The sequence below is a fragment of the Pipra filicauda genome, unplaced genomic scaffold, assembly GCF_003945595.2.
Source record: "Pipra filicauda isolate LSUMZ 115617 unplaced genomic scaffold, ASM394559v2 scaffold119_size3216105_pilon, whole genome shotgun sequence".
NCBI lineage: Eukaryota > Metazoa > Chordata > Aves > Passeriformes > Pipridae > Pipra > Pipra filicauda.
In genome coordinates, this window is record NW_024103651.1 from 1,684,625 (window position 1) to 1,708,929 (window position 24,305).

Here is a 24,305-nt window from a genome sequence, read left to right on the forward strand (position 1 = left end):
ATTCAAAAGACATCAGCCCTCTTAGTCAACCCTAAAACTACTTTAATACAAACATATCATCTTCTCCTCTGCTGTAATCTAATTTTCTGACAGCTCAAAGTATTCCCTGGGAAACCTGTCACTGACCTTGCGAGGCTCCCTTCATCCCTGCCCTAAGGTAAGGGGAGATGCCACCTTCCATAATACATTGGAATCCACCCACAACAGCTGGAGCTGCACATCTAGACATCAATTGTCTGCAAAATGTTCTGAACTACATGCACACACCATTCAGTCACTAATTGCAAAACCTTGTACTTAATTCAGAAGAAAGAAATTCCTGTAATGTAGAAGTAATGGGTTAAACATAAATGTTTTTAAGTGGCTCAGCTATACAATAGAGAATAATTAGGTATCCATAATAAGGCAGTTTAATAGTATACTAAATGACATTCCCTCACACAGGGTGTAATTACTTTCCTGTACTTGACACATTCATGTGAGATGTCAGACTGGAAGATTATTATTGTTTTTTCATATCCAATTTTTAGTTAGAAGTAGTTTGTCTGTGCATCTTCCTGCTCATTTGAGGATTAACAGTCCATTATTATTGGAACGAGTTTCCAGTATGACACTTCTCACATTGCTGCTAATTTTCTTTCCTGGCCCCTTTTCAGTATAGTGCATGTGGTTTTTACTATTTGATTTATTAAATTTGACATACCAAAGCACTTGCTCAGATTGGTCTGTTTGTCAATGAAGACTTTAGCAGAGATAACATTTCCAAAAGGCATGAACATCTGCAGAATGTCCTGGTCTCCAAACTCCTGGGGGAGGTGGTAAATAAAGAGGTTTGCCCCTTCTGGACCTTTAGGAAAATAAAATAAATAAAAAAAAAAAAGAAGTATGAAAACAGCCATCACAAGTGCTACATTTAATCTATTTTTCCATAATACTTACTGAAGATGATGGTCAGAAAGCATTTCATTTTCCAAATTCAAAGGAACAAAAGCAAGTGGAGTACATCAAAGGAGTACAGCTGAAATGCGGCTCTTTAGAGCATCCCATCTTGAAAAGTGTTTACTATGAAAAGCACTTATTTTATAATTCTACTACAGAAGTAATAAAATTCATTCCCTTTCTTCAATTTATATGAGTGTCTTGCAGTATAATTAGGGTTAGGAAAACATTGCTCTCTCAAAATACCCCAAGAACTGTACAAGGAGTCCTCTGCTGCCTCAAATGGAAAGGAAATGAGCTGAGCTCAGATTTCAGTACCACAGACTTAAACTCAAAGGGCAGGAAAATGGTGGAGATGGGAATAAAAGCAATAAGGCAAAGCACACCTTGTGACTTGGAAGTCAGTGAAGTCAGAGAGAGAAAGACACTCAGAATTAAATTTGTACTGACTCATTTCAAAATGAGCTTTTTTTTTTTTTAATACAAATTCCCCATAGAATGCTCTGTCTCCTGAAAGAAACTTTGTAAATTAAGTATTTTAAAGAAGTTCAAAATTACGTAGTTGGCTTGAAATTAAAGCAGCTTTAGACTGTTCAGTCTGCAAAGAGAGGTGCAAACTCAAAGGTGCTTTGGATATTTGTCTTACGGACAAAATTTGAGATATGCATTATTAAAGTTGTTGGTTAAAACATTCATCCTAGCACTAATAGGTTGGTTTTTCTCCCTAGCTCAAGTTTGCCTTTAGAGTAACATACTGGAAATGAGCAATGGATGCCAGGAAGAACATGATATATGATGGAGCCACACACGGGCCCTCCCCAGGCAGGCTCCAGAAGCATAAGTGGAACACAAAGGGAACAAACATTTCTGGAAAAAACATTTTTAGAACAACCTGATTAAGTATTTCTTTGCTTAATGGAACCTAAATACGCCTTGGATGTGATGTCCTTGGTATTCTGGAGAGGGAGAGGAAAGCGAACATCAGATTTATGGGTTCCTTCTGCAACTGAGCCACAAAGCCTCACCTCTTCCATACAGAAGAACCAGGTTGGCTGCTCTCTCAGCCTGAAGAAAAAGATTGCAGTGTTTGCCCAAAAGGAGGGGATAAATGGGTTAGGGGGAAAAAAAACCCCAACATTTTTTTGGGGGTGGGGAAAAAAAAAAGATGAAAAAAAACTTGTCTCCTGGAACTTATTTCTTCTTACCTCAAGTAAACTATAATTTCCAGTAAACAATATTTCTTAAAATAGTAAGAAAAAAACCTTATTAAACAATATTTAAGAGCAGATGCATGAGGCAGTTCACTATGCTTCAGCATTTAATGCTTATATAGCATTTTTCTCTAGTACTCGTCTATCCTCAGTCGCTCCAGACTCTTCATCATTCCATTAGAAATCATGGTAAGAGGCAAAACATTGTTGCCAGTATTCAATGATGGAATTTACTCACTTTAACTTAACTGATTACTGACAGATACAAGACATGTAACAAAAATTACTATATTTTAAAAGGCTTGCTGCCAATTTATAACAATAAAAAATAAGCCTAAATCTGATTTGAATGTTTCTAAAGAGAAAAAGATTAAAATAGAAAAAAAATCAAACTGCCCTCCACTGTGTATCTTGCAGTGACACCAAATAAAGAATTTTTTTCTGGTGTCAAATAGTCTATTGTCACTGACCAAAGTGCCCAAGGTGAAAGACAAATGTAGAAAACATAAACAAAAAAAAACAAAACCAAAACCAAAACAATTTAAAAAACCCTTTAATTTTAAATAATCCAAGCTGTTAGCAGTAAATGAAGGAGAGACATCAGACAAAATACACATTTTAAGCCCAGTGTCCCTATCTGGGGGAATGCCAAATTTGTCTTCCTAGGAAACGCATCCCATAACAGTACAAGATACTATTTCAAAAGAGGATAAAAAAGATTTCTCTTGAGGATATTATACTAGGTTTATTTTCAAAGCTTACCCCTGGCAAGGAACAGTAGTGATAACACAGATAAAGTCTTAGAAAGCATGCAGCATCTTCCTGTCTTTCTAGAACTAACTGGAAATTAGGATGAGAGAAAGCCAGGAAAAGAGAAACAAGCCCCCAGAATGCCTGGGAAGTGTGCAAGGGAAGGGAAGAGGGGAAAAGGGTAAACTCATTTTCCTAAACCCCTTGTAATTAATATTCATTTATTCTCAGCAACGACTTCCTGAGGTTTATTTGCTGTTGGCGCTGGGAGAGGGGGCAATCATTCACTTAGTTGCTTCCCCACAAGACCCACAATTAAGCAAAGAACCACTCAAAGTGAAAACGGATCTTGTCATTAGCTCAAAACCTTAAACTTAATCAGATTAACTCCATTATGATGGAATTTGGAAACCAGAAGAGAAAATTGCATCCATAAAGGGATGTTTTTTGTTAGTAGAGCCTTTTTACATGGTACTTGGTAAATGCTTTTATATGAGCTCAGTTGGTCAGAGCATAGTGCTACTAACACCAGGGTTGTGGGTTTGATCCCCGTATGCGCCCTTTAGAGTTGGACTCAATGATCCTTGTGGGTCCCTTCCAACTCAGAATATTCTGTGAAATGAGAGGATGTCCTTATAGAAGGGAAATTTCAAGCTGAAGCTCTTATCCAGCAACAGGATTTGTGCAGCTCAGTCACTGCATCTCAGGAGAGCTCTGCTGGGCTTGGAGAGTGTCTGCAAAAAGCCAGCCAGATCAGACCTTAAAATTTCTATTCTTATTTAAAGAAGCTTTACAGGCCGTACTAATTTGAAGCCTCAGGTTAGTTCAGTTGGCCAGAGCATAGTGCTACTAACACCAAGGTTGTGGGTTTGAGTGCTAACACCAAAGCTGTGGGATTGATCCCTGTATGGGCCCTTCACTTAAGAGTTGGGCTCGATGATCCTTGTGGGTCCCTTCCAACTCAGAACATTCTGTGAAAGTGCAGTTTATTATTATTATTATTATTACTCAGAATATTCTATGAAATAAGAAAGGATGGTCAGCAAGGTGTAAGTTGAAGGACAGATGGTTAAAAGCGAAGGTTAAAGAAGGCGACAACACTAAACAGGAGAAAACTGGAAGAAAACAAAAAGCCATAAATTAGACTACTTGAGGTCTTTCACTACATCTCCAAGGCGAAAGACACCGCTGTGGCTTGGCTGTGGGTGACTCAGTGGTGTGGGCACTTACCTTCCTTCTGGCTGCCCGCGGCGCTTTGCTGCTGCAACAAGCTCTGGCTGTAGAGGGTGGGCAGCGCGGCGGCGGCGTACTGCTGGATTCCTGAGTAGGCCTGGGTGAGCGCGTCCATCGTGCCGGCCGTACCGTTCGTCAAGCCTGTCGCGCCGAGTCCTCCGTTCAGGGCCGCCATACCTGAGAGCATTTGAGCAACTTTACAAAAAACCCAACAATAGAGAAAAGAAATTGCACTTGTTCATTAGTGCTTTCCGAAAGTCGTTGGTTATTTATTTACGACACTTGACAACGACAGCGGTGCATGCAGCTCGGCACTCCACCAAAATGGGACTGAAAACAAAGAAACACGACTTTGGCATCAGGGTCACTTCAGCACAAGGGTTGCACAGTCAAATGGACTCGCATGCAGCCTGCTACTGGCAAGTACTACCGCTTCTGAGAGCCTCTCTGCTCACCCTCCTCCACACCTGTGCTTCTGCTGTAGGTGTCTGAAGCTGGGAGAGTGGGACCTATTTGACCTGTATCCTTGTAAGCTGGGCACTGGGAAAAGTGGTCTGCTAGGAAACCCACTCCTTCTGACCAGGGTCTTCAGCAACAGGCCGTGACTATACCATATCAGAAGTGTTTTGCTTCTCCAGAGTAAGCAGAAAACCCTGATTTAACTGCATTTTGAAACAACTTCTTAAAGGTCTTTTCCAACCTAAATGATTCTATGATAACCCTCTTTACAATTATGAGCTTTGTCCCTTAGGCTTGTGGTAAGAAGATGGACTGTGATGCTCTCTGCTTACTTCCACCCTCCTCCTCCACTTACTCCACAAGAGATGAACAGCAGCACATCTAGAGTGACTAAAAATGCTTCATCCAGACTAGGTATCTTTCATGAAGAAACAAAAGCATTTGTTTCTAGCAATGTCTTTCTTCTCATGGGAAGCAGAATCACTTCATTTTTCTTTTTTTTTTACTTAAAGCGATTCTACATCCTGATAAATAACAGAGTAATTTAACTGGGATGGCTGCTAAAGAGGAGATTTCAGGTGGGATTGCTAGCTAGGTGGAAAACGGCACCTCTCATTCCTTCAAACAGTGTGGTCTGCAGAAGGAGTTGTACTACTCTGATACAAACTCTTGGGCTGCAGTCTCTCTCCATTGCTTCTGTTTCTCAGCATAGCTCCTAAATGAGTTATGCTGAAGTTAAAAGTCTTAACAATTATTTCAGAAATTCCAGAAAAGTGGATTTTCTGTTAGAGCTGCAGTCTCTTGAAATCAAAAGCGTGGCAGAGTTCAGAGCCCTGCTCATCTTCCACATGCCCAGCTTGTGTCAACCTGAGCAGTAAGTGCCCATCAGGACTGAGAGGTCATGTTTTCTGCACAAGTAGCTATCCCATGCACCCCAGCTTCTAAGTGAGCAGCTCACAGACAACTTAAAGAGCTTAGTCAGACCCCTTGAGTAGAGCAGATCAGTCACTAGAAAAATGGGGCACCCAGAATCACCAGAGATCATTTCTTGGACGTTGACTGTGCAGTGTTTTGGTTGGCAGAATGATGGGTGAAGAGGTGACTTCTTAATATGGTGGTGCCATATTAAGACTCCAAAACCAGGAACACGGACGAGAAAGAAAGGGCTTAATTTCAGAGCTGTAATAAGGGTTGGTATGTAAATTGGGGGAAAGTGGGGAAATTAGGCAGAAGACACTTTCAGTAAATTAACAATGAAACATATTAGACTGGGAAAAAATCTTGAAGGAAAATGGCATAAACCTTATCATATGAGCAATTTAGAGATAGTAAGAATACTGCAGGGAATTATCCTGCCTTGACAGAGGAGGATAAAGATGCTGACCCCAGTATCCTTCCATCTCTTATGCAGATTTGAAAAGCATATTCCTATGAGTCTCCAATAATCAGGACAATTGCTCAAGTGGCACCTTTCTGGCTCCACCAGAGTCTGTGCCAATTAAGAGAATTGTACTGCATAAATTATACCTTTTGATATTACTATAATTTGTGTGACTAACACTTGACAGAGATGTGATATTCTTAGCCTTTCCTTAATAAAATGTCTCACACTTTGAAGATTTCTCTTTCCTCTCCACCCCACTTCAGAGCACCACTATACCCTGATGGGAGGTACTGGTTGCCACTGCTTTGAACAAAAATCTCTGTCAGAGCTCAAGAGACCTGTGTATTTCTTGTATAATGGTTCCAGTTACAAAACTGTATTGGGCTTGTGTGGTTAGTGGAGGGGTTGCAGGGATGGTTTCTCTGAGAAGCTGCAGAAGCTTTTCCTGTGTCCCACAGAGTCAATGCCAGGCCAGCTCCAGGATGGACCCACCACTGACCAAGAGCCCATCAGTGATGGTGGTAGCACCCCTGGGGTAACATAGTTAAAAGGGGAAAAAAACCCCCGTGAAATGGGAACTGCAGCCACAGAAGAGGAGAGTGAGAATATGTGAGAGAAACAGCCCTGCAGACACCCAGGTCAGTGAAGAGGGAAGGGAAGGAGGTGCTCCAGGCACCAGAGCTGAGATGCCCCTGCAGCCCGTGATGCAGCTCCTGGAGGTCCATGGAGGAGCAGAGGTCCACCTGCAGCCCATGGAGGACACCACACTGGAGCAGGTGGATACCTGAAGGAGGCTGTGATGCTGTGGGAAGCCAATGCTCCTGGCAGGACCTGTGGACCTGTGCAGAGAGGAGCCCTTCTGCTCCACACTGGAGTATGTTTGCTGTCAGGACTTGCAATCCCACAGGGGATCCACACTGGAACAGCTTGTTCCTGAAGGAACACCTGTGGATGGGATACTCGCTGGAGTAGTTTGTGAAGAAGTGGGAAGGGACCCACACTGGAGGAGCTGGTGGAGAACTGTCTCCTGTGTGGGGACTTGATGCTAGAGCAGAGGAAGAGTGTGAGGGGTCCAACCCCTGAGGAGGAAGGAGCAGCAGAGACAGCATGTGATGAACTGACCACAGACCCCACTCCCCATTCTCCTGTGCCACTGGGGGAGAGGAGGTGGAGAATTCAGGAATAAAGCTAAGCTTGGGAGGAAGTTAGGGGTGGGGAGAAGGTGTTTTTAAAATTTGGTTTAATTTCTCATTACCCTACTCTGATTTGATTGGTAATAATTTAAACTAATTTCCACAAGTCAGGTCTGTTCTACCCATGGTGGTAGTTGGTGAGTGATCTCTCCCTGCCCTTATCTCAACCCATGAGTCTTTTGCTGTATTTTCTCTCCCCTGCCCCTTTAGGAGGGGGAGTGATAGAGTGGTATTTAAAATATTATAATAACAAGAAAAATAACAACAATAACTTTTATAATAAATTATGTATAATATGCAATATATTACATATTATGTATTTAATACTACTGCTACTACTAATTTGATCCTGAGGCTGACCTTAATCTGCTCTGATGTTTTTGGACATAGGTTTGTGCCGCTGCTTGCATGGGGCTACACAGAGGGATGCTTAAAGTAGAGGTTCCTGATAAAGCAGCTTGTATCTCTCTTTTATTAGTGTTGAAATAACTTGATAACAGACATAACATTAGGATAACATGTTATCTTTCGTGAGTCATCAGCCTATTAGATAAACATGCTTTGTGTTGCAGTGGGCAGCATGCTCCCCCTTCTCTCCCCAAGAATCAATAGCCCCTTCCCACCAAGTGATTCCAGATTAGCAAATAGCCAGACAGCCCAGCTCGGGGCACTGCTTCTGGGAAGGGCACAGCCACTGCTGCCACAGTGCACGTGTCTAATACATCTCCCTTCTGAGCAAAACAGAGCTGCAGAAAGCTCTCCACGTTTTTTCTGTTCTGCCTTTTTACATTTTTATGACATCTACAAGGCCCAGCTGCAGTTACACATCTCTGCCATCTCTTTATTATCTCTACCAATGCACCTCCGTCTGACATTGAACTCTGGTCCCTTCCTCCCTGCTGTGAAATAACCTTTTGGAGCCTCTCATCTATGGCCTTCTACTTTTCTGAGTTTCTCTACATAATACAGAAGCAACAATGCTTGGCAAGTCCAAAGGTCTTTCAAAGTGTTTTCCAAGCACCTTCAAATCTGTCATGAATAGTTTTATCTCCATTTTACAGATGTAAATATGGGGGCAGAAAGGCTAAGTGATTGCCCTGGGGTCTCACACAAACACTGTGCCATAGCTGTTCAGTATACAGAAACTATGGTCTTCTTTCTTAATTGCAAAGAATCACTTCCTCCCTCTTTATTAATTTTTCCTCATTATTCATAATTCTTTTTGTTACTTAAAATTTTTAAATTTACATGCCCAAAGTAGATAGTCTAATGTTTTGCCATTTAAGGTTTTAGGTTCTTCAAGAACAACCGAGGGAAGACTGGGTGAATCCCCACACGTAGGTACCACTGCTGCAAAACCCTTGGAGACAGTTAAACTTACCATACTCCACTTTCTTTAATTTTTAAGCCTTCCAGACAGCTTTCTACAACACTTCACTCTCACTATCAGTCTCCATAGTCCAGCTTCTTTTTCATGGACCCAGACAGGATCCAGAAAACAGGTAAGAGTCTCCTAGTGAGCTCAGCATGGAAGACATTCTCCACATGATGCTCACATACAGAGCAGGACACCTCAATGCCTGAGCCCAGTGTTGCTCTCTGATTAATTTTTGGGTTACGCTCCCGCTGACTTGTGCTTTGGATTTTCTAATTCCCCAATCAGAAGCATGTCACTCAATTCCAAATTCTCTGTACAATTACTTCAGGAACATCCATGGCCAATGAATGTTTTTACTGGAGTACTTATGACCATGGCATAAGCCATGTCAGGGTGAAACATCAGACTTATTGAACGTGAGGTTTCCCGAAGGCAAACTCCCAGGCAGGTTTGAGTGGGAATGACTGGATCACACATAGTCACTGGGAAAAGTCCTAGATCATCATTAAAATGGAAAGGGGAGGTTGCTGTAATTTGAACAAGGCCTCACTGTCATCAGCATCACAAGCACCAGAAACTGAAAATCAGTGTCATGCTTTTGGGAGAAACAGAGGCATAACACTGAGTTGTGCCATGGGGAAGCAGTTTCCCCTCAGCTCTCTCTCTTATATGTACGTACATAGACATACCCACATACATTTGCAAGTGCTATACCCATGTCCATAAAAGCATCCATGAAGAAGATTTGGGACTGAAGTCACTGTTGGTACAAGCCCATGGTGGCTTAAAACGAGTTCAAATTTGGTACTAGGTTGCAAATACATCATTAATATTTCAAATGACACATGTAGATAAGTTTGCACACACATCACCTCAGAATACTTGTTGAGAAAATGTAAACTCTCTGCTCGCAGCCTAGCAAGGAGTGTTAAAAGGAGTGCAACAGAAGGGTTCCTACACAAAGAGCTCACAGATGATTCACTCTTGTTCAGTCTTGATACATTATGTTGGAGTGTTCCAGTATGCCCAGATTCTTACTACTTGTGAGAGGGAAGGAGTGGGATGCCATATTTTGCTCTTGTTATTGTGACTTCTTATAAACCAAGTGAAGCACAATGACAGTTTGTCAGGAAAGGTCATTTAATGATTTCTTACAACAGGGTAGCTCTCTTACTACAAGTGCTCACGAGGGCAGAGGAGGTAAATTAGCTTTTCATGCTCACCATTTCCAGTGGTTTGCTTCAATACTAATGTAATCATGGCTGGGCTTCGCGAACGAAGATTTGGGAAGGCTCTATCCACATTTGTTACAGACTAATGTAATAATAAGAAAGGAAACTAACATCTGCCATTTTGGGACCTACTACTTACTTTTCTTTAGTTGTTCTTGAGTCACGTTTACAGAGGTTGTTTGTGTGAAATATGCACGTCCTTGCCAGAAGCAAGTCCTGTTTTACACAAGACCCCATGCAACCACTCAACATCGGACATCCATAAGCCCCCTTCCTTCCCAGCTCCCAACAATGCCAACCAGAGATCACAGAACAAAAAGATTGGGCGAGCAGCCAAGTAACAGTAACAGAAAGGACATCATGCAGAGCATCAGAGTGAGCAAGAGATACTGAGGAGGACATCCATTCCTGAGGGTACATTATGACGGGTCATGGGCTGGCAGTGACCAAATAGATTCCTTGCATTGCAAAAGGAAATGCAAGGAGCAACGGCAGCTAAAGAAAAAAGAGGGAGGGGAAAAATGCAGCTAGACAAATCTCTTCCATTGCAGGCAGAGGTGAAGTCATCATAGCAGAAACAATTAAAAAAAATAAATCCTTCTTCAGGAAAATCTTGACCAAGGCTAAGAACAAGGAAGAATGCCATAACAGCTACAGGCATCTATTTAACTGGAGATGCCAGGGTTTGTGTAAGATATCATAGGAAAGATGTGCATGCTCTGGCATTACAGGTGACTGACTGTATCATTCTCTTACACTTGCCAATTAAAAACCAAAGACTTGCCTTCATTTTTAAAGTATGTTGCTCTCAAGTCAACTTGATAATTCCTACAGACATTTTTAAGGACTGCCTTGGTGGCAAACATCTTTCTTAGCACCACATTTCTGAGTGAGGCTTTGCACATTGGGGTGATATACCTGTTGTCAGACTCCCTCAATGAAAATGGGGCCTCTCCTATAACCTCGATAACCCAAATCTCTGGTGACATTTCTTTTACCTTCCACATACACTGAAAGAAAAGGAGTCTTTGTTCAGGCACTCACAGAACTTCACTTTGCAACACAAACAGTGTGAAACTAAAAGACTCCAGAACTGCATATATACCATGAATGGAACCGGATCAACTTGACCCCCTTGTTTGGTATATAGATTAAAAATCATCACTTTACAATTGATAGTTTTTGTGGTATGATTATTGGGGAAGGCTGTCCACCACAGCAAATAAATACTCACTGTTTACGGTACCTGCTAGTGCATTAATATTATTCAATCCAACAGTGGCTCCAGCCAGTCCTTGGAGAGTACCCAGAGAAGTCAAAGAATTCATGGCCGCACCAGCTGTGGAATTAGCAGTTGATGCAGCCACTGAAAGGAAAAAACAAAGCAAAATTAAGGCCATATTTTGTTTATTTCAGTTGATCACAGAACAGCTTACAATAATGTGGAGAACAACAACAGGGCTACTCGCAAGAAGAAGAAAAAAAGAAAATGAGACCAACAGACAAATGTTATTCAAGATATTAATAGTATGATTGTTCATGGAAAGTGTTGATAAGCCTAGAACTGCAAATACTAGATCACCAAATTGTACTATTATTTGCAAACATGATACTGAAACAGTAAGAATGGGAACAGGCACTTTTTCAAAAGTTTGTCAATCAACCTAGCATCCCTGACTAGGCTAACTAGGCTATTGGGATTTTGCCACACTTCAAAGTCCATCATTGAAAAAACAAGAATTACTCATAGTCATTTTTTCATAAAACAGCTTACTCTTCTGGGCCTAAAGTGTCCTAAGAGGAAGTTTAATTATTCTCAGTGAGACACTACGCTCTAGGACACTGTATGAATATAATTCAAAGACCTGAAGTTTGGAAAAAGAAGAATGACCAGGCAAATACAAAATGCAACTACCCTCCATTTTATTGCAGGCTTTTAGCCTGGCCTTTGTATATAGCTAGTCACGTACACGCACCCCAGAGGTATCTTATGTGTCCCCAAAAGCTCTGCCAGAGGGGAAAGGGTGGAGAAAATGTCCTTACTGCTACAATGTCAAGGGAGTGATGAAGGTGGGTGAGATGAATCCATTTAAACTACATGTTTAGGAACAGAAAGAGACTTACTCTCTTGTCATAGGAAAATAATAAAGCACCTTGGAAAGAGTCATCATTTAGGATAGGTCAGGTGAACTAGAAATACCTGTCTCTCTCACAGAAGAGCCCTGAATAACCAATGTAGATTAAACACTTAACTTACGGGTAGGTAAAGTTACACCAGATGAATCACACTCATAAAAGCTGCAGAAGCAATTAGGTTTTTAGCTTGTCTCCTGGGCCCTACTTTACTGCATCAATCAGAAAGACTTCCTTTCATTTCTGTTATAAAGTTGCATTATCTTCTGAAAAGTGAACATTTAAAGTCAGAGTTTTGCTGATGATGTATTGGAGGCACATCATGTCTACACCACACTTTTTGCTCCTATTCATTACCTGGTTCTGAAATGGTTAAGAGCACTTTTATCTTGATGCTCTTTTGGGCTGTCAAACACATCAGATTACTCAGTGAACCCTCAAGAAAGTGAAGTCTCTAGAGCTGACAGCATCCAGCAAGGAAAGTAGGAGGCAACTTTTCCACTTTGTAGGTAAACTTTGAAGCTCTAACCGACAAACAACCCACCTTTACAACACTAAGACCCAGCAAAGAAAAGTCTTCAAACTCATGAGGCCTCAAAGTACAAAGAACATTCTTGGTGCGGGTGAAGAGAGATTTCCAGACTCTGTTATGCATCCCTCATCTCCCAGCATCTGCAATCTCAGCTTGAATAATTTTATATGTTGCAGATAGAAGCAGCTTTGATTATTCAATCTGGCCCCATAAAGCAATAAGAATCCAATAATGTCTTTGATTAAAAAAAGTAATAAAAACCAAGTACAAAATCCCACTTTTGTCAGACAATGTGAGCACCAACAGAGAAGAGAGGACAAAACCAAAGTGAATTCCCCGTGACCAACACTGCTCTGTGTTTCTGTTAATGTTCATTAGCAAATCATTTCAATGAAGTATATAAACCTCAAATATGAAGGATCTGATTGGTTTTGACTGGACTAAATTCCATCCATTTTCTGTTTCAGAGGATTTTTACTATTTTTTCTTGAGGAAACACATATACTTAAGAAATGAGAGACATGGGGGCTAGGAAACTGCCTGTAAATTACATTCAAGTTGGGGGTAAATAACTCCTGTGAAGAAGAGCCATATACTTATGGATTGTCAACACATCTGTTGGAGAAGGCAAAAAAAATTTGCTTAAATCCTTCCCTCTTGTGCAGCCCACAGTGTGTTGTGGTGCCCCTTATCATAGTCTGACGGTGAAACACATGTTCCAGGGATGGTCAGTATCTGGGGCCAACATCTCTTTTCTTCTTTTACTTGTATCAGGTTTCTCTATTGCATCAGACAAATACAGAGTAGGTGCCTCAGTGCTTCTCCCATTTGAAGCTGCAATGCAGATTATTTGCCTAAATAATGACTTGGCACATAATCAGTGCAGAATACTCCTTGGAGCACTAAAGCACCTCAGAAACCAGCATTTTGTTGTTGTGGCTATTTCTTCTGCTCGGCAGTGATCTGCCTCACAGATCCGGTGGGCCAGTGCTTTTTTCTCTTTGTCTTATTATTTCTTTGAGGAGAAAGAAACTGAACAAATTGTGTGGTTTCCATTATCTTACTGGACAGGGGGTGAACAGAAATGAAGGGAGTTCCTTTTGCTAGGGCACTTGGGCAGATCCAGCACCTTCTTCATGAGGCTTCCTGAGAGACTCCACACTAGTGGATTGAGACCTGCTTGAAGATGAAGACAGTGCTGAGCTACACTACTATCATAAAGGGGACACAAAAGGTCCAAGCTATTAAGAGAGGTGAAAATTTCCAACAAAATGCTGTATAAAATCAACACATGAAGCAATGGTATGCCTTGTCTCCCCCAAAATTAAAGGCAGATGAAACTGAAGTTAAGGGTCTTACAAGACGTGTGAGGGCTTAGACCAGCTGAAAATTTTACTTCACGTGCTCCCAGAATATGTTGAAATCCATCTATTGACAAGGACTATGCTTCCCCTGTCCTTTACCATTTTCTAGTTCCTTTCAAGTAAAAAATTGTAACATACATTGATACGAAGGGAAAGAAGAAAAATCACATGCCTTGACTGCAGATGACTGCAGCACTTTGGGGGAACCTGTATAACTCTCCCATGTCAGCAAAACTCTTGGGCTCCACAAATGCTCAGGGTAATGGCAAGGGAAGAATAATTCGTGCTGGAATACTGTTATTCTATATTTATGTCTTTTAGTTGTCCAGATGACAAAAGTAGATTGGATGCTCACAGACTTTATAAACTGGTTTTTACCAGGTTGTCCTGCCACCAAATACATGAAAACACTTCACAACTCCCTCCATCCTCTACGCCAAAACATTGCTGCTCTGAAGTGGATCACTTCATAGTGCTGCTTCATAAAGAGTAGGCATCTCTCTCCAGGAACTTGAAGTATGGAGCTGTAGTGCCACCAGGAATTGCCCTCTGTGCTACTGGTGCACAAGCATTTGGTGCAACAGTGAGGAAAATCTAACACAGAAAACAAATGCAAATGACTCTGACTTTTGGTGTCACTCAGTGTTGTGGCACACCCTGCATCCACAACATTTGGTGGTGTATTGTTTTTCTCTTTATAGTGGGAATTTTATCCTTGACTCCTGTGGTGGTGATACTGAAACTAAGGGGAGAGACTGAGCAGACTGCAGATCCAACTGGTTGAATGCTGGCTGAAGATTCAACACTTGGTGAAGAACAGAGATCCCTTTTACCAGCTGCACCAATCATTCCCCACTCACAGTCTTAATCTCTGGATAAACATCAGAACATGAAAGATAAGATTTCTTCTACTCAAAGCAACTTTTTTTCTTTCTAATATGTGACATTGCAATAAGTTGGTGACTTTCTCAAAGAGGGTGTTGCTCAATCAGAGCCTATTGGCAGGAGTTACAGGGTTGAATCTTTTGGCTATTGCTGCAAGACTTCAAAAAAGATATTCATTGTATTCCCCCTCCCTTAAAAATCTATTAATATGTGAAAATAATATCACAGTATTGGCTAAAGAGGTCAGCTTAGACTTGTAAAAGTCAAGAGTTGCCTAGTAGCCTGTAGAAAAATCTGCTTTTTCTTACAGGTACACTGCACGTTGCCTTCTCCATCCATACCACATACAGAGACCCTACAGAACACTTTTGCATCTCCAACCGTGAAAGGTAAGAAGGTTAAAAGTGTTTATTTTACTATCAGAGACCTTACTGTTTCTTCTTCATTGACCTGTCTATTCCCACATTTCTGTGTCAGTCTCACACCCTTCCTCCTCCTTATTCTAAACTCAATTTCATTTTAATAAACACCTAGAAAACTTTGAAAAATAGAAATTACATTTTTAAGAATCTCTGAAAAGGAGAAGAGCAGGGCTGCAGCCTTTCCCCCAAACCCTCCCCAAATCAATCCCAATGCCAGCCATTTGATCTTACTGTGGTTCCTCTGTTTAACTGATGAAATTTTTATTACCAGCTTTGTTATGAATAAAGAGACTCGGCCTTGGTTAATATATTCTCTAAAACAGTTTTTCTTGATGCAGAGAACACATTTTCATTTGGAGTGGTTGCTCTACACAATACAGATATTTGTGTTTAACCAGTAATGTTGCACTCAGAGATTTTTAAGGCTGGAAGGATCTGGCATTTTCAACTTTCTCCTCAAAGCATTTACTTCTGCCTGTAAAAGGTTATAACACCTTTTAGGTCAGAGATTTTTTTTAAAACAGAAATCTAAACTAGCAATGAGCTATTTCCCTTTTAATTTAAATAACATTTCAATGCAATTCCTGTAAACTATGCCAACCTAGAAAAACAACCAGTATTAGCATAGAAACTTTTGGCCATTCTTTTGGCTAGCTAATGTCAATAGAGTCATGATGATTTACATCATCTGGATTTACCTCAGCTGGAAAACTAGATTCAGGATAACAGCATCTAGGAAAGGCAATGATGTGTAAATATTTCTTTGGCTTTGCTATGCACACTGTGGATAGAATTAATTTCCCCATCTTTGGCAGCCTTGTTAGTTTAAGCTAGGCTAGTCAAAACTATCCTTTTCAACTGCCTCTGAGATTTAAAGACCTCCAATTCAGAACCTTTAAATTTCTATCTCAGGTTGGGCTGAATTGCCCTAAAGAGCACAAAGATGAGCTCAACTACCAGATGCTGTTGATGCCTTTCCCAGTTCTGCCTCAAGCTTCTTGTGCTGCCCTGGATAAAGCACTTGTTATGTTTTTTTGCTGCAAGACTTTCTGCTGCTTCTGCTGGTTTGTCTCAGAAAGCTGTATCTTGGGGGCAAAGGCATGTTTTCGTCATGTCTGTTTACTTTCTACACCTAAGACCAAGGTAGTGCCCTCGATAGGGCTTCTTGGTATACTGAGACCACAGACCTATGTCTGTCTGTAGTACAGCCTTGGGCAAATCCCACTCCTCTCATGTCTCAAGGCCATCTTACAAAATTAGTCATAGAATCATAAAATGGTTTAGGTTGGAAGGGACCTTAAAGGTCACCTAGTCCAACACCCTGCAATCAGTGATCTCCAACAGGATCACGTTGCTCTGGGCCCCATCCAACCTGACCTTGACTGTTTCCAGGGACAAGGCACCTACTACCTCTCTGGGCAATCTGTGCCACTGTCTCACCATGCTCCTAGTAAAAAATTTCTTCCTTATATCTAGTCTAAATCTGTTCTCTTTCAGTTTAAAACCATCCCTCCTTTGTCTTATCTCTACAGGCCCTGCTAAAAAGGTTGTCCTGATCTTTCTTGTAGGCCCCCTTTAAGTACTGAAAGGTTGCAATAAGGTCTCCCCAGAGCCTTCTCTTCTCCAGGTTGAACAACTCTCTCAGCCTTTCCTCACAGGAGAGGTGCTCTATCCCTCTGATCATCTTCAGGAATCCTCTTCCCCATAGTGGAGGTCAGGATCCAGGGAGGCTGCCTGAGCACTTGGTGGTGAAACAAAGCACTAGATAACCCACCCTCTCACTGCTGCTCTGAAGGAAAGGACCTATTCAAATCACAGATGTGCTGCTATGACTTAGCAGAGAGATGGTTTGCAGTGTGTAGTCAACCTCATTCTTAATTTTTTTGGTGAAAAAGAATTCTAATGACTTCTCAGCAAAGTCATATACCACTAAAAAAAAAAAGAATCCTTTGGAAACTGCCTACTATACATGCTAAATTGGCACTATTTACGGGTGGTGATACACAGTGGGCTATGCACTCTCTCCATTCCACTTTACCTTGTCCTGTTCCCTCCTTCCTCTCCCCACACTGGCATACTGTCTGGAAATGACACACAGTCAAACTGCAGGTCTTGGACTAAGATATTAAGCATATCAAAGACACATTTCAAACATTTTAAGTGAAGTTTCTTATTGGAAACATCTTTTTGGTTTTAGGGCAGGACTAAAGGAGAGAATGGGCAAAGAAATGCAAGGGCAGCTTCAGCTCTTTGCCTGCATGGAAGGCTGCTGTAGACCTTGCCAACCCCACCCATGTGAAGAGCAGCTAATCTTTCCGGAGCAGAAGGAGGTGCTGCAGGGCTTCAGGGCAGCTCCAGGCCTGGCTTAACTATGCCGGGACTTTCCACAAAGAGATACAAAGGTAACTGTGCCAGCCCTGCTGACGGTTTTCCTTTAGGCAGCTCTTGGTTGCACTCCACAATTGCCTGTCACAACACGGCACAACAGGAAGCTCAGTGTTTACTCCAGTTATCAGCCACTTTTTTGCCACCACTCACCTGTGAACCACAACTTTTGTTCTTGTTGTTTTACTTAATGGAGAGCTTAAATGACTCAGTGTTCAAAGCACTTATTTTGCTCCAGTTAAGGTGATGTAGTAGTGCACCGGGGATCGATATTGCCCACAAATTTTAGGCTCAGTGTGTCTGTGACTTCATGCATGAGATGTTGCAGAGAAAACGTTCTCTTTGGGAGGTGCTACTGTCAAACCTGTATTGGTGGTTGTCTGAGTCCAGAACCCTCTTTCTTGTACTGAATTTGGGTGCATTTCTTCCCAAGCCCTCTGACTACAAGGGCCAGACAAAATGGATCTGACCTAAACTGCTGCTGAGTAAATGGCTGACATCAGAGAGATGCAGATAGGCAGAATTTGCCAACAGGAACCTTATGCATTTAGCAAGGACAGATGTAAATTCCTGCACCTGGGGATGAATAATCCTTTTCAATAACACAGCAGGGGATGGATGGGCTGGGGAGAAGCTTTGCTGAAAAGGACTTTGGGGGTTCTTGGTGGGAGGTGACCATGAACCAGCAGCATGCACTGGCAGCAAACAAAGCAAACAGCATCTTGGACTGTGAAATAGGAGATGAGCCAGGAGATCCAGGTGATGTTTCCTCTTTACCCAGCGCTTGTTACATCACATCTAAGTATTATATCCAGATTTGGGCTCCTCATTGCAAGGAAAACATTGATCAGGTGGAGGGAGTTCAGTAGAAGGCCAGCAAGTTGGTCAGGGCTTCGACACTCATCCTGTAACAAGCTGGGCTTGTTCAGGCTGGAGGAGATGTGGCTTCAGGTGAACCTAAATCAGCCTCCCAGTACTTACAAAGGAGGTCATCCACTACACAGAGCAGTAGTACATGCTGGGAAGATGAGAGGTAAATTGAAAAAGGTGAGGTTCAGTTCAGATATAAGTAAAATCATTTGCACTGTGAGGATTGTCAAGTACTGGAACAAATTACCCAGATTGTCCCATCCGTGTCTTTGGAGGTTTTCAAGACTCATTTGGATCAAGCCCTAAACAACCTGATCTCACCTCCCATCTGACCCTGGTTTGAGCAGGGGGTTGAACTACAAACCTCCCAAGGGACCTTCCAACCTCAATTATTCTATGGGAATTAGAACAGTGTAGCAGAAAAGTAGAAAAAGTCAGGTCAGACTAAGGCAGAATGAAAGAAGGCTGAAGAACGAAGATGTGGTGGCAGAAAACCGAACAGATCTGGCTTCTGTTCTTGGGTCTGTTTACAGGAACAGAGTTTGACACTGAATATGCCACCTAACTCCGATTCTAGGCTGCCACAACTACATTGCATGCGCTAGATTTCCAGGGTCAGATCTACATCTAACAAAAGGGGGTTCTGACTTTGGATGATTCCTTGAGATTTTAGATTCCTCTCAGATTCAGCAATGCACAACAGAAAATAAAATCACAGTAGAAGGTGGTAAATAAAAGATATGAAGAAATTATACAAAGCGAGCAAAGTCAGTAAAAAAAAAAAGAAAAAATTATTTTAATACTTTTAACAGCTCCCCAGTCAGTGACATAGAAAAAAATTATACGGGTTTTATAAGAGAATTATAAGGAAAAAAGAAAAAGAAATATTAAACCCGAAGTAGAAATCTCTAATTTTAGCAAGCTGAATTTAAAATCTTTGTTTACTACACAAAATCTCTTGGGTAAACATAATATGCCTTTGTCCCTTGCTTAGTCCAAAAGGGATAATAAAGCTAAGAGACAACACTGGATTTCAGGATAATCAGATTAAGGCTGCGTTCTCTGTTTTCTTTCTAATCTTCACTTGCAAAAACCAATGATGTTTGTAACTATGTCTTGCAAACTGTATCTAAACACAATGAACACCTGCTGACCTGAGTGAAAGACTAAAGATATTGGACAAAGTTCAGCTGTGTTGGACAAAAGGCTGTGCAAAGCTTCAAACTTTGGCCTGATTTATAACATCTTATTTTAGCTGTTGTAGTCTCTTAAACAGAGATGAACAGCACTCAGCTGTAGGAGGCTCTTATGTAGCTGGGAATCTGGACTACTGACCTGGAGTTATGTGGGATTCTGGCCAGGTCTGATCTTACATATTTAAGATCAATTGATTAAGGTTTGTTTTCTTTATGTAGCACTAACACTACCTGGTGATTTTGAAGAGATGGAGGACCCAAACCTTCTCCTAAACACACAAATGAAATGTCTTATGGAAAAGGGGAATTATTCAAATGTAGTAATGCTGGAGCTTATGAAATGAGGATTATAAACATGGGTGTGGGGGAGAAGTGGGTAAGTCAATCACAGTGCCCATGTGACATTGCTCTCAGGAATTTGCAGCGGCATTTCTGTCTGAAATGAGCACACTACGGGCTCTGACTGCTGAAGGAACATTTTAAAGGGGAAGAATAATTAAGCAATGACAGAGGCATCATCATTATTAGATAATCACAACCCAGGGGCATTAACAAACGTTGAGTGTCTCTAATCCCATGGGGTCTAATTATTCTGTGATAATAACCACACCTCCAAGTTTTAATTTATTCTTGTGGAGAATCTGGAGGGGGAGGTGGGAGAAATGGGGGCATTTTAATATTTTTGCTAAAAGAAGATGTAGTTGGCCTTTCACTAGGGCTCATCAGTATTCTAATCTAACTAGCTTGTGTGATTGGCATTAAATTGTCTGCCCTTTACAGTGATCTCCAGCCAATCTGAGCATTCACCCTTGCACAAACTGGTGGTCTCCCCCTTGCTAACAGTACCAGCATGCACTGGTTCTATTTCTCAGGGTGATTTTTTGGCAAAGGAGAAGTGGATTTTCCTGGCCTGGAGTGGTTTATTTTCCATAAGGTCCTCTGACAAACACATTGCCACTGCTGTAGGGAAAGAAGCAACATTTTCTGGTACCTTGGAAGTGCTGTCTGACATGTCAAAGAGAAGATTCTAGTAAGTTTAAGTGCTCTGCTAGTGCTTGGATAGAATAAAATGAAAGTGACAGATGCACTCCAGGGAAAGAGCACCAGAAAAGCAAGAGAGCAAGAGAGAGTCGGGGGAAACAAGAATGACAATATAGAAAGACATATACCAATAGCACAGCCTTTCTCAAATAAGTCAGTGTCCCTCTACTTCTTCATTGCTCACAGGTGAACTGTTCCTGTGAAAGATTGTTCATATCTTCTCGAGGAACAGGGAAAGAGAAGCAGTAGTGAGCAAAGGAGGAGGGGAGAACATCATCCACTCAGTATCCGATGGCTTCTGTGTATCTGTGTGCATGCATGTGCAAATGAGAGTAAGCACGACAGAGAGGGAGCAGGAGAGAAGGAGAGGAAGGAGTCTTTCCCTATTGCGATATTTTGTTCTGTCTTTCTGAAAATAGCTTTAGAGTTTACAAAGTCCTTTGTGTAGATTGACTTATACAAGAATAAAAAAAATAAAACATAAAGAGGTAAACGAATTCACTCAAATTCTTTATGAATTCAGAAGCCAAGGTCTTCAAGAACTGGAGCTTAACTTTAGACTCATATATCTGTACTATGCAGTAGTGCATGGGTCTTTGAAAGTTAAGGGAGCTTGGTGAGCTTGGGAGAAGTGAAAATCAGGGTCACTTATTTTAATAATTTATAGTATTTATGTTAACACCTAACTTGATATTTATGATTGTCTTGAAATTACAATGGACTATGAACCTGCCACAGCAGTGCAAAGAAGGAGGAAAAGAGAGAACATACAGAAGGACTACAGGGATGGAAGACAAACCTATCAGCTCGTTATTTTTGTAGTTTTCTAGTCTTCTGTCCCATAAATTTCCTCCAAACCTATCTGTGTAACAGAAGGTATTTTAACAAACAAGGGTTTATTGATTGGGCATGTCTTTGTGAATCTAGGTTGGTTTTGTGAATCTTGGTGTTTAAGGGTATATTTTCCTGTGACATTATGAAGACAGAGAGAGAGAGAGTAAAAAGCAGTTAATATTCTGGGCCAACTCCACACTGATGCTTCTGTTTTGTTGAAATGCATTGCTCAGTGAAGACCATCCACCTCCAGTGGAAACTACAAGCTGTACTTCAGCACTGTGCCTCCAACATACTGTGCATTCTCCCCAGTAGAGCACAGTGATAAATCACCTTTGGTTTTGGGTAGGAAGTACTTTAGAGAGGCTTGGGAAGAGAATAATAAGGCACAATGAACTGACTTGAGTTAAACTTCATAGCTGACCATTAGATATTTCCAACTGTAACTCTTTACTGAAATCAAACCAAATTGAATCACCACAATATGAAGAAAACAAAGAACAATTACTGAGCATTTATGACTCTGTTTTACTCAGCGGGGCCAAGGGCTGTGGCTATGTTCATTGATGCACCACTGAGTTCACATCAAAACCATTTCTACAGGGAACTTCCAGCTGTGCTCTCATGTTTATTACTGCTATCTCACACAATTTGGAGCGAGCTATTGCTCCGGGACTCATGCCCCGATGCTGAAATGACCTCCATGTGGAGCCACTTCAGCATACAGCCACTCCTAAATCACTCTCCGAAGAATTTCTGATCTAGAATCAATAAGGCTCTGCTTGAGGCCAGGATCTCCTGCCTGGAGTACAGGTTCCTCCCCATTGCCCCCCATGTACCTGCAACATCTTTCACACACTTTCAGCACTAACCAATGACAAACAACAAGCAGTAGCATCTCTCTCTCTCTCTCCATAAAAAAACTGAGTGTCGGTAGAGTCCAAGGCTACAGTTCAAGGTAACCAATGTCTTTGTTGTTTGAGTACTAACCACATGCATACACAGCAATTCAAATTCAAGTACCTAGGAGAGGATGGCCTGATTCATCTTCTTTTTCACCTCTCTCATACATCTGTCTTAAGATCAGGAAAAAAAATCCTTGGGGGTTGTTTGTCTTCCCACTGCAACAAGATGTTTCTAAAAGACTTGTTTACTTCAGACACTTAGGAGTCCTATCCGTGGTATTTCAGAATAGAGATGAGATAACTGTATACTGAAAATCTGAGCCTGCAGTTAAAGGAGTTATGAATCCCAAAAGTGCATGAATAATAATTTCCATGGAAGAAGGGATTTTTAGTGGGGTGTGCAAGTACAACCTTATTGTAATAGCACATCCACAGGATACAGTCATTCACCCCTGTAAGCCGCAGAACTCGAGGATTAGCCTGCCTAATGTAAAATTACCCAGCCAGGTCCTTTGCAGACCCATTTGTAAAGTCATATATAGCTTAATGTGACACTGGTTATTTTCATCCATATTGCACATTTTTGTCCTGTGCACAGCAAAGGCAGTTGAGGGTTTATCTTACCTGGTTTTAAACACATGCAAATGTTGCAGATATTTTTGTTTGGCCAATGCATAAAATGAATCAGTAGCCCCATATTCAAACAAATAAGTTCTTTTGAGAGAATGCTGAAAGAATTAGGTTAAAGACATTTATTATTATTATTATTGTTGTTGTTGTTGTTATTTCTAATTATCCTGCCTTAGGGAAATGGACCAGGACTATCCATGGACACACACAAAACTGAGTAGAGGTAAAAGAACAGTGTTGGCAGTAGTAAACCTGAAACAGGTGAATGCTCCTTCAAATGCATGAATTTTTCTAAGATTCACATTATTTCCTGGATATTATGAACTGCAGCATTTTCTGGGCTTGGTACTTTGTGTAAAATATATTATATATAAGCTCACATATCTACGTGTGTAGGCAAGCTGATACTATCATGTTTCTTTAGTAGAAAGCAACTCTGAATGAACTTGAAATAGTGCTTCCAATGGAAAGAAAAATAGCCTTTTATACAAAGGGGGATTCTTGTAGCTTGAAATAGAGATTAAGGTGGGGTAGAGAGACACTTACAAAATATAATGTATTATAAGTATTATTTGTATACTACAAGCAAAGTAAATCCTGAAATGTGCTAAGGCAATGGATTTAATACTTTAGGAAGATGATAATGTACTAATGTTTAAAAAACAAACATGTCTCCTGTTGAATTAGATCCTACTAATCCATGGTTTAGTACTATATGTTGTTTCCTAAAAAAAAAAAAAGGCAAAAAACAAACCTGAAGAATTAGCCAGCACAATGCTTGACTGCATACAATGACATTTATGCAATTCTGAGGAAACACCTGGAGATCTCTGTGCCAAATATTTATAAATTGATAATGTTGATTCTAAAACAGATAAGGGAACTTTGGCAAAATGACTCCTTCTGCAGTTGTCAGGCATCCCAAACTGATGGACTGTCTGCTGCCATCAGCATCCTTCAGGTTATCACTGGCTCATTTTTCCAAAAGGGAGAGCAGGAAGAGACACAGTGCTGTACCAGGGAGGGTCCATGGGAATCCATCACCATTCACCTCTCCATTTACTGTACTGGGGCTCTGGGAGATTTTTAGCCACAATTCACACTCTTTTCTTCTTCAGTAATTTAAGACATTTTGAAGCATTATTAAAAATACAAATATAGGTCAAAAATACATGCCCAGTTTCCTATTTTTGGCTCCAATTCCTGTTTGCATGCCTGCTTAAGGGTGACCTAATTATCAGATGAGCTTAGTACCAATATATCTCTCCAAGAAGTAGCATAATCTCTGGGCACTAAGAGCAGTGAAAGTCAATTCACTTATTTAGAAGA

At 41.0% G+C, this 24,305-nt stretch overlaps 1 protein-coding gene across 11 annotated transcripts in view; it reads right to left on the bottom strand.

The window, feature by feature from the left end:
• CELF2 (CUGBP Elav-like family member 2) overlaps window positions 1–24,305 on the bottom strand; it is a 456,142-nt gene that overhangs the window by 13,222 nt on the left and 418,615 nt on the right. For 6 of the 11 annotated variants that reach the window (XM_039386308.1, XM_027728230.2, XM_039386251.1 and 3 more), the window contains 3 exons: window positions 11,026–11,145; window positions 4,131–4,328; window positions 704–847 (listed from right to left, as the gene is read on the bottom strand). In XM_039386308.1, the coding sequence (XP_039242242.1) occupies window positions 704–847; window positions 4,131–4,328; window positions 11,026–11,145 (462 nt within the window). Of the gene's footprint in view, window positions 1–703; window positions 848–4,130; window positions 4,329–7,461; window positions 10,275–11,013; window positions 11,146–24,305 lie in introns of those variants that run through there. The other 5 variants (XM_039386268.1, XM_027728228.2, XM_027728229.2 and 2 more) reach the window with 3 other exon arrangements.